General features: G+C 46.3%; 1 protein-coding gene across 1 annotated transcript; it reads left to right on the top strand.

The window, feature by feature from the left end:
- Positions 1-27: 27 nt before the first annotated feature.
- SAT1 (spermidine/spermine N1-acetyltransferase 1) lies at positions 28-2,532 on the top strand. Its single transcript, XM_009585341.1, has 5 exons — positions 28-109; positions 194-277; positions 1,457-1,558; positions 1,653-1,693; positions 2,017-2,532. Exons 1-5 carry the CDS (start codon positions 79-81, stop codon positions 2,185-2,187), a joined length of 429 nt encoding a protein of 142 aa, XP_009583636.1. The 5' UTR covers positions 28-78; the 3' UTR covers positions 2,188-2,532.
- The last annotated feature ends 8,508 nt before the right edge of the window (positions 2,533-11,040 follow it).

Raw genomic sequence — 11,040 nt, 5'->3', positions numbered from 1 at the left:
GCGGCCAATAGGGAGGCGGCTGCGGGGCGAGTCCGCTTACGCGTCCTTCTCTTCCAGGAACTAGCCAAGTACGAGGACATGGAGGATCAAGTGGTGCTGACTGAGAAAGGTATAAAAGCGGCATCCGCTTTCCGCGTTGGTAGGCCGGTGGCAGTATCTGTAGCTCAAGAGCCGATTTATTCTGCTTTTCTAGAACTGCTTGAGGATGGGTTTGGCGAGCACCCTTTCTACCACTGTCTGGTTGCAGAAGTGCCAAAAGAACAGTGGTCGTCTGAAGGTGAGACTTCCTGATACTTTTTTAGACGCTAAATACACAAGAGGCATCTTATACTTAATGTTACCGATTACACGTAAGGTTCCACCAATGAATTGGGGTAGGAGGAGTAGGTTAACTTTTAAATGCAGTAACATATAGTGATACTCTGCTGAAGTTGTTGCTAATCCTGGAGGCGTGGGAAGATCAGGTATAACATAATGTACTTGACTCCAATTAATTAAATGGCTTTTCTTGTTTGACCCTGACTTACCTTTATGTAATCCTGTTGAATCACATTTTTTTCTTTAATTTGTCCCCAATCTTCAGGTTACAGTCTCTAGCTTCGCCATGTACATGGCCCTTCTGTGTACATGGATGGGCGGGGAGGTAACTAAAAGATCCGTTACACAATAAAGTAGATGATCATAATATGAGGTAAGGTCTACAGGGACAAGTGCTATTCCCAAACTTTTACCAAAGACACGGTAGATCAGAAATCTGTTTGCACGCTTCTCTTACAATATGTGCAGAGTGTTATGGCAGATGTAGTTAAAATACTCAAGGTTTAGGTTTGGGCTGCTGCTGGAAGAGTTGGCTTCTCTTCCCTGTTGAGCTACAATTGAAGCTGCAGCTTTATTACTTACCTTGATGGTGCTGTAAAGAAAATAGCATGGTGCTCTCAGTGGAAGCGTAAGTTGAGGTGCTGGAAATGCTGCTGTAAAGGTGGCCTGTGAGCAATGCCTTCTTGCAGTGTAGTTACTGAGGAATATACATTGGAAGATAAGTGTTCTTTAGAGTTTGGTAGACTGTTTTGGCTGCCAAGGAAGCAGAGTTGGGGCAGTCATCTAGGTTGTGAACTGCTGTGTAAAGTTTTTACTTGTATTCCAGAATGGAAACACTGATAAATCAGTAGGGTGTGCATTTGTTTGTAGAAAAAACCCTTGTGTTCAGCACTTACTATGGTAGTACTTTTGAGGATTTCAGGGCAAGGGCAGTCTTCATTCTGTTAGGTTGATACAAGTTTGTCAGAACTCGTATTTTCAGCTGTGTGCTTACTTGCAAACTTCATTCTTAATTCTAACCTAATAGCAAATGTCTGCATGTCACAGAATGAGAATCTGTATGTTTAAACATGCATGTAAGACTTAGTATTTTTGCCTTTTAAATTCAGACTAGCTGAAGTTACACCCTTTGTTTCAGAACACTGCATTGTGGGCTTTGCCATGTATTATTTCACTTACGATCCATGGATTGGAAAACTGCTGTATCTTGAAGATTTTTATGTGATGGCTGAGTATAGAGGTATGTATTACAGCATTAGATGAGTTGTTTTCTATAGAGCTTCTATAAAATTAAAACTTAGTTTCTTGTTGTTTGTTTTGGTTTTTTTTTTTAGGACTTGGCATTGGGTCAGAAATTCTGAAGAACTTGAGTCAGGTATGTCTTAAGTGACCAGTCTATAGCAGAACTGAGGACACAGGGCAAGGCAGTATTCTTGCTCTCTTGCTCTTCTGCTAACTGTATGAGAGCTGCTCCTTCAGCATTACTCAGAATTAAAATAAAGGAGGTGACAGGACACTAGATGGCTTAAAACATTGTCTGGAGTCTGTTAAACAGTGACAAGTGCTGAAGTGACTGGCAGAATGAACTTGATGACTTCTGGTGATACACAGTTAGTTGCTGAGTAGTCTCTCCAGTTCTTACTAGGCTTATCATCTGGGGCTGTTGTTTGAAACATGTCTTGTTGCACACTTCCGCAGGTTGCTGTGAAGTGCCGCTGCAGCAGTATGCACTTCCTCGTTGCAGAGTGGAACGAACCGTCCATCAGGTTCTATAAGAGAAGGGGCGCCTCTGATCTGTCCACTGAGGAAGGGTGGAGGCTCTTCAAAATTGACAAAGAGTATCTCTTGAAGATGGCAACAGAAGAGTGAGAGATTATTCCAGCAAATAAATTCTTTCTGCGAGTATCTGTGCTCTCTGAATAAACTCCTCCTTGCTTTCTGTGTACGGTTTGTAGTGGAATAAAGTAGTGTGGATGCTAATAATGAAAATGCTATGCAGGTGTGGCCATAGAGTAATTGGTACTGTGATCTGGAATTGAGGCATCTGTGAAGTTGAGTATGTGCTTGTGTGCATCCTTTACCAGTGTGGGCTTGTAATCTTTGTATATGGAAACTTCATTCTTGTAAGTGTCATTCAAATGTGTACAATGTACACACTGGTAGGGTTTGTTTTAATTAATGCCTTTTATAAAAATAAATGGTGTTTTCACTTCATGGCAGTAGTTTTGACTTTAATTCTCACATACAGTTTTCAGTTAGATAATGTGATTAATAAAAGATTCTCTAATTCAACCAAACACTTTCACCAGTGAAGCACAATTTTCCACAGTCCCAGAGATAAAAAAAGCACTTGTCTGCCTGCAGGGCCCACTGGTGAGGAGCTGTGCTGAAGCTGAGCACTTGGAGGGGTTTGAGATCAGTCTCTGCTTCCTGAGTCCTGTCCAGCGAGCATTCTGTGCAAGTGAACTAAGTTTGAGTTACAGTTGGTTCATTCGGAGTCCTTCAATTAGGCTGCTGGTCATCGGAGCTTGTGGCTCCAATGGGAAAGTCCCTCCTTGGGACTTTCAGTCAACTGCAGAGCACCTCAGTCAGGAGGGCATAGCCTTGAAGGGGAAGATGCATCTAGCTGTAGTTTCAAAGCCTGAGTCACAAAAATAGGTTTGATGGGTCAGGAGTAGGAGAAAGTATTTTCACAAACAACAAAAAAACTCTCTTGTGTGAGTCTTAAAGTATTGAACTTAGATGCTGCTGGGAATCTGGGCTTATGTATGTGATACAGTATGTGATACTGTACAGTTTTTCACGTGCTTCAGTGCTGTGTAGTCAGTGGCAGTGGTGAGCTGCCTGAAATTAAGTGCTGTGTTAAGCAGTGAAAAACTGATCCTGTGTGTTTAAACCTTTGTACAGCAGTAAATGAAAATAATGCTGCTCATCAACTTTTTAATCAGCTTGGAAACAAACTTACCATCTCTGCAATACTGTGTCTGCCTTTCTCCTAAGTTCATGGTGAAAGTGGATGCATGCAAGTTTTGCGTGGCTCTCTTGCTCTGTAGTAAGCCCACAGTAAAAGGCTTCTTTTGGCCAGCACTGCTTTCACTTTAAAGGAGGAGAAGAGACTTACCTGCATTGTAACACGCACTGGTTTAAATAAAACGAGGTTTTAAACTGATTTTGATTGCTGCATAAGTAATGTGTCATCTGGAAGATGTCTCCTCGTCCTAGAGAGTAGTGGGCAGTGACTGCTTCAACCATGGGAAACCCTAACCTAAATTTAAGAACACGATGTCCCTCTGCCTAGCACCAGCAGCAGGTTGTGCAGGGCATTTAGCATGAAACTATTCTTGTTTTCTGTTTTGTTTTTGTTTTTAACTAAGGCGTAGGCAGCAGTGTGCCAGCTCTGCCCAGGTGTGAGACACGGCTGTCAGCTGTTGCCCCAGGAATGAGAAAACCAGTAAGAAATACAGGAGCTCTTGGAAGAGAGCAGGAGATAACATATGTCCAAGTGGTTGTCTGGACAAACACAGGCTGGTCTGTGCCCAGAATCTGCCACGTAAATTACCTGGATCAGGTTCTGCATGAGAAACCGTCATTTCCAGACACTCCCCGAGTCTGCGCAGCACCTCAGCTGTGAGAGCGTTCATACCACAGGCAGGAGCCTGGGGCTCAAATCCCACTCTTGCCCGAGGGCAACAGAAATCTGGGTTTCTTGCTTGACAGCAGATTAACTGCTAGGCTACGAACCGCCCTGCACTTGCAGAGGTGTTTGATACTTGCTCTTGTTGAGCCTGTTCTATTCTGCAATTCAGTAGGCCAAAGAACATGAGAGTAAGCCCGCCCAATGAACCGGCCCAGGAACTAGCGCTGGAGGCAGTATGGGAAGGACGAGGTGGTCTCCAGCAGCTCTCGCTGGGCCTCAGGGTGTTGTATCTTCTCATCGGTGAAGCTGCAGTAACTTCACTGGTAACCCAGTGAGCTCCAGTACCCTACTTGTGCAACTCGGTCCTACTGGAATCTAGTTTGAAGTTATTTTAAGCTGGTCCTTTTGGCTCCGTATGAGTCCAGAAGGTAATTACTAGTAGAGCAGTTTAAGAATGTTTTTATTTTCAAATTAACAGTTCATTAGATATCTAGGACAGACCTGCTTAAATCTCAGGCCCCAGACTTCTGGAGCACAATAAGGCTATCAAAGCTGCATGACTGAATGGAACAAGCTAACTAATTAGGCATTATAATTAGGAAAGTAAGCAGCTTAGTCAAATTTTCAATTAATTTAAAAGTGTTTATCATATCTTGTTCATCTTCTTCTGCCAATGCAATTTACCATTGCATTTTCTAAACGAATTCTGCTGAAATAGATTCTCAGGGAGTCACAGAAAACAAGCGAGGCAGTGCTAAACGAGAAGACCTTTTCTAGCCAACTGTGATAATTTTAAACATTCACACGTGAAAGTAAAGACAAGGACTAACCCTTCAGATGTTACTTTCACTGAGATTCTACTCAGAGGCAGGGTTTTTAAAACCGGCAGAAATATTCTCACAGTTACTTTACAAAGTCTCCAACAGAGTGATGTAATAATGCCATGGCTCAAGAAAAGACCAATTTTAAATTCCCCCAATAACTTTTTCTCAAGCTACCGGGGGACCAAAGTGACTCTGTAACTACAATCGACACATAGAGCTGAGTATTTTCTACGGGTTTAGACACAGGAGAAACCTCACCCGGCTTCACTTTCTTCATTTCCAGGATCATGATCACACCACCCACCAAGCTGCAGTGCGAGCTTATGATCGGGGCTAAGCAATACCAGTAGGCTTTGCGCTGGTCACTGGTATCACACCAGTGGGAATCCATCACAGCACAGCCACAGGGATTGCGTGGGGCCTGCAGGTATGTCAGCCTTCTGTGTTACCCTGTTTCCTCGCTGCAGCGTGCCTGCCTCTGGGGAACAGTTAGATGGCGGGTGTTATGACAGAGCTGAAAACATCTCGGGGGAGGTGAGGTGCAAAGATCCTCCTTGCTCTCGCTCTCAAGCTCATGACCTGGGAAGTTCTCCTCAAGCCGAGCCAACCAGCAGAAGACTTTGCAATTGCAGCGTTTCCACAATCCCGTTGGGTGGGGACAGAAAAGTGGCATCGGACAAACTTGCAGCCAGAGGACCCAGCTGCAAGCAGAAGGAGCGCCTGGCTCGCCGCCCCCTCTCTCTTGGAGTTTTCCTGCTTGCAGGCTCCCGCACAATGATCTGAGCCGTAGCCATAGCGACGGCATGGAAGGAGGCTTTTTTAGTCTACATAATTTGAGTTAAAATATAATACATGTGAAAAAAACAACCCGTTCCCCTCCCCTCTTCTTTTAAAGAGCCTTTGCTCTCAACGTAATTCAAAAAGCCAATGCAAACTTTTTCCCCAAAGAACATGTAGGTGTTTTAATGCGTTCCTGCACACGGCGTTTTGTCTTGGGAGACTTGCCATCCTGGAGCCTGGCCAGCTGAATGCGGAGGTCTTGCTGACGCAGCTGCAGGGAAAACACCAGCTACGTATGGAGCAGGGACTCAGGAAACCATCACGTAATTCACCGCCGCACAGCGTTACCTCGGGCTGGAGGCTGGTCCAGAGATGTGCTTCATGCCTCCCTTTCTTTGAGTTGACCAGGTTTATTTCCTTCAGCTTGCACAAGTTTCCTCCTCACAGCGCTCGCTCCCCTGGGCTCTCCCTCCACACGCCTTGGGGGAGCAAAAGCTGAGCTGAAGGAGCGCGCACACAGCCACGCACGTGCACGCAGGCACGCGCCGACTGATGGCAGCGCCGATGAAACCTGCAGCGCGCAGCTGTTTGCCTTGGTTTAAATAATTCACCTCACGTAACAGACTCGGCTTTGCCCAGTTGTTTTGCTTGCCTGGGCAGGATTGCTTAAATGCTTTTTTTTTTTGAACCTTAGGTTTCAGAGAAGTGGCCGCAATTAGCTGCTATCGGAAACAAAACCACACATGACTAGCGTGCCTGCCACTAATGTTTAATCTCACTGCAAACTCAAAGCAGGCCGTAACTTCACCATCCAGGAGCGACTCCTTCCCAGGACTCTTTCTTCCCCCAAGCCCTGGGTAACCTTTTTTGCTGCTGAGCAGGTTTTTGGTAAGTGCAAGCTTGATGGAGGGCTTTAGAGCCCACCAGGAGCTCAGACTAGTCCCCGTAGGGAGCTCGTGGAGGAGAGGGTGTAAGGCTGAAGATGGTGGACGTGGGCTCTGGGGTAGGAGCACGGTCCGACACCAGCACAGCACTGCCAGGTGCACAGTCTCCTGTTCCCCGGGCCGCGCCCTACTGCACTCTGGCTTTTTTGCCATCAGAAACACTCACTGTGGTTGATAACAGAATAAAGCACAGGTACACACCTCTACCGAAAATAGGGAGGGGGAAAAAAGAAATCCAGCTTCAAACCAGTTTCGGTTTCATTTCACAGATTTACTGGAGGCCAAAGCAAGAGATAAAAAGCCCCAGGGGATAATTAGCTCATGAGGATGAAAAACAAACACCGGTTGCAGAAATTCCTCTAAGTTAAATAGTTTTGTTTATTTGCATTTGGACCTGTGCGTATTTCTATTGTTCACACAGCAGGTGTGAGCTGGTCACGTTCACTCAAAGGGAAAAGGCATCTCCATTTTCTTGAGCTCTGTTTCCCTTCTCCACCAAAACAGGTTAAAAAGAAAGTGCTTTGATAAAACGAAACGAGGTGCCCGTCCTCTCCTGAAAGTTTGCTGTACAGCATGATGAGGTGGCTTCACGTCTTCCAAATCACCTCCCAGAAGCCCACCGTGCAGGGAAGGGACATGAACTCCTGAAATTCCTACTAGAAACCACCTTCTACCTGGGAAAAAAGCATGAGAGAGACGGTAGCTTTCCACAAGAAAGCCCATCAGTGTTTCCAAGCAATGTGGATATTGCAGTGGTGTTTTCAAAACACACTGGTAAAAGTGCAGGGTGAGATTTTTCAGAGCTGGCTACTATAATTAGGCACCCAGATACCACTGCAAAGATACCTTTGAACAGTCTTCCTCTAATTGCTCTCATAATGAGCAAACTCCAGTCTGGGCTCTTCACGATCTCCCTGAACTTTCACATTTGGCCCGTTTCAGTCACCGACATAGAAACACCACCGCGCAGCTTGTACAGGAGGAAACGAAAGGACTCGTAGTTTTGGTCTATAGTCTCGTGCCTTTTGCAATGAGTTCATACGGTAGAATTCTGGGGTTTTCCCCAGCCAACCTCCTACCATGGGCTAACACGAATGTACAAGAACATTTCCCACCACACAGCCTGAATACACTTTAGCTGCAGTTGCAGGCAAGTGGGTCTTTTTTTTTTTTCCCATTTTTTCAGAGCCAATGTGGAGTGAAGGATCAAAATCTGCTTTTACCACTCCTAGAGGTAATAACCTCTGTACAGAACTGTCACTTTGCCATTGGGGCAGAAAATCTAAAGAAAAAAAGAGGCAGGAGGAGAGGTCTGCAGCAGTGAAGGGATGCCAGGTGCGGGGGCTGACCACGTAGGCTGCCACGGGGAGCCACGTGCCCCACAGAGGCAGTGGCATCAAGGGAAATGGTTTAGGCTTTATTCTTTCCAAGTAAATGTAATCAAAGAAACTAGAAGACTCTTATTTCGCAAAACCAGAAGTCTCAGAGGTAAATTCCTGGGATACATTAATACTTTCTGGATTATTTTTACCTCCCATAGATCTCATTAGCCATGGATTAGCAAGCATTGGATTTAGTGGTGCAGGAGCAGGAATTATTTGCTGCTGAAAAGCAACAGGCAGAACTGGCAGATAGAGGCAGCAAAAAGCACTAGCATCAAAGAAATAACACTATATTAATCCAGTTTTAAACAAAACTAGCTGAAAATTCAAGGGATAATGGCAGTCAGTGTATGCTGTTCCTTAGCCAGGCAAGGAAGCACACCCATTTTATGTAACTACATATCTCTGAAAGCTGGCAGACTGTAAATAAGACTGATAAAACAAAGTCCACTGCATTACAAAGTACAGCTGGTCCAAATGACGGTGAAGTGAGGGCAAGGTTAAAGAATCCCAGAGGAAAAAAAAACTTTTCATAAGCAAACACTCAGGATTTATAGGCATCAGTTGACTACCTTCTCAGCACAGGGAAGCAATAAAATGATCCTGCATTTCCATGCTGAGTTTGCTGTCACTGAGATTTCGCTGAAATTGGATTACAGAAGTCCTGCAGGGAGTCATGCCCAGGGGAAACCTTGCATGTGTGAGGAAGCTGTGCAATGGCCAGAACCCCAGAGCTCCTTTTCTTGCCGTTTGGGCTTGGCATCAGCAAGCTATTACTTTCTGCTGTTAAAAGCACTTTTTCACCCCTGCAGTTCAACATACTCAGATATCCCTGCTTCACTCCCAGGCAGGACCAGATTTGCCTCTATGCACCCATTGCCACGTGCCTCCCCAGCACAGTTCAGGCAGCTATGGCTTTCCTTACACATGCTTACATCTGGTTTCTCAACTAGGGTATTTTCTGGAATAAGCACAAGACTGCAAAAGCCAAAGGTCCTCTTAACACAGGTCTAAAAGCAAGAAGGGCTCATGAGGTGTAGAGGAGGACGTGACATTATCTCCTGTTCTTTCTTAGAGAAACTGTTGAGCCTTTGGGATCCAAGAGATGATGGTCCTTTCATTTAAAATATAAAGCATCAAGTGCTCCTGTTTGCAGGAGTAAAGAACGTAAAACAAATGTAAATCCACCCAAAGCCATATGCAGCTTGCAACAAAAGGGTTAGAAACACAAGTGTGTCATGGGCTGTGCCGGGCCAGCTCTCACCGCTTGCTGGGGTGCAGCTCCAGCTCCTCAGCTGGCTGGGCTGCTCCGCGCGCTTCATAGCCCCAGCGTTACGTGGACTTGCAGCTGGTCCTTCTGTTTCGTGATCTTTTCTAAGTTCAGCCATGGTGGTCTTACTTTACACAGCTCCAAATAGCACCTGCATCCCCCCCCAAACCCATCACAGGCACTGCAGTACGTGTTTCAGAGGAGCTTCTGTGGGAGCTGGCGCAGGATGGAGGGGCACGGAGGTGGCCATGAGCAGCTGGAAGCCCTCAACCCTTTGGTGCACAAGCACTTGCCCTGCGCTGAAGGTCCCGCCACGTACTCCACGCGACAGCCGGCTGCCTGGGGAAATGATCACATACAACTCCAAGTGTCGAAGTCTCATAGCGTCGTCCTTGGTGCTACTGCAGCCAGCAAAACCTGCCCGGCCGCAGTGTGGGGAATATCTTCTGCAGGCTCAGCGCCTGCTGACACACCACGCGAGCGCCGGTCAAAGCCATAACAACGTCCCTTTCCAGTGAGCCCCAGCAATGTCATGACATGGCAAACAGTATTTGGGAAGAGCCCAGATACATCCCAGCCAGCTTCTCTGCAGTGGGGCTGAGCTGCGACAGCCGAGATTTAGCGCCTGCTGGGATGTGAAAGCTGGAGCCATGGCCGTGGGCTCACCGCGGTCTGCGGAGGAGAAACCTGCTGAGATAAAAGCGGGAAGATGTGGGGAGCAGAGATGGGTTCATTCCTCCCCGGGCGTTTGGGCACTTGACCAGCCGGCAGGGAGGCCCGGGTGCGCCAAGGGCAGGAGAGGGCCAGCAGCGGGTCCACTCTGCTGCTGGGCCCCCTGGGCAGCCATTTTACATCATGTGGGAAAGGAAGCTCACACTTCTCCTCCTTCAGGCAAAGAAGTGTCTTTTCTGAAGAGATTTTTGGACTTGAATGTGATACACAAAGAGCGTGTTATGGAGCCATGGACGCACACTTGGGTACGTGCCTCAGAGGCTGCTGCCCGGCACACTTGGTAAAACATACACTGAGTTTTATACGCGAAGAACCACAGCCCCCTGCAGCGAAACAGCAGGTGTTCCCAAAAGCAGGTTTCTGCAACACAGCTGGCATGAAACGTAAATATTTTTTCCAGAGAGCCTCTTTTACCAAATCCCTGCAAACTCAGCCGTCGCCTCGGCCAGGCAGCTGCCGGCGGTTGGGGCCTGCACACCCGCGTTTCGGGAGAGCATCGGGGTGTCCCGGGGCCAGGCGAGTATGGCCAGGAGGATGTCCAGGGCTGCCCTTGAATCAGCCTTCACTGTGACACCTGCCACTGACCTCCATGGACATTCGGCAGGCCTGCCGTCATTACCTAAATACCCTTTTCTTCAGTATAGTTTATTAAGTCACAGAGCCACACAGTTATGCGTGACTTGTATCATATGTGAGTGAGCACATGTATGTGAGTTCCTCTTCTTTTGCTCTGTTAAAGCTATAGTTAAAAGACTTTCCCCACAGAAATATAGTAGAATTTTACTTAATTCCCAGCAAATACAGTACCCGAGTGATAATATGCATAAATAATGCATAAGTTGCACCTGATCATGATGCATTTTTGTCTTATTTCCATTAAAGGAGTAATGGTGAACTTCTAATGACCATATCGCAAGGAAGCCTACAGAAAGCGTGCTGAAGACACTAAACGCTGCATTTATGTATAAAGTAATTTATTCTAAGTGTTTTACTCTTGAGATGAGCAACTGTACTATTAGATCATCAAATAAGAGACTTTTACAACCACCAGTAACAAGTGCGTACTATGCCCTCTGTTTTGGGAATTGCTGCCCATTGCAACCAAGTGCCATGTTTTGTATATCCTTTGCCCAGCCGAGAAAGTCACACTCCA

The sequence above is a fragment of the Fulmarus glacialis genome, unplaced genomic scaffold (assembly GCF_000690835.1).
Source record: "Fulmarus glacialis isolate BGI_N327 unplaced genomic scaffold, ASM69083v1 scaffold47969, whole genome shotgun sequence".
NCBI classification, from domain to species: Eukaryota; Metazoa; Chordata; class Aves; order Procellariiformes; family Procellariidae; genus Fulmarus; species Fulmarus glacialis.
The sequence above is the reverse complement of the archived record's forward strand: the minus strand, read 5'-3'. Positions and strand labels throughout refer to the sequence as shown.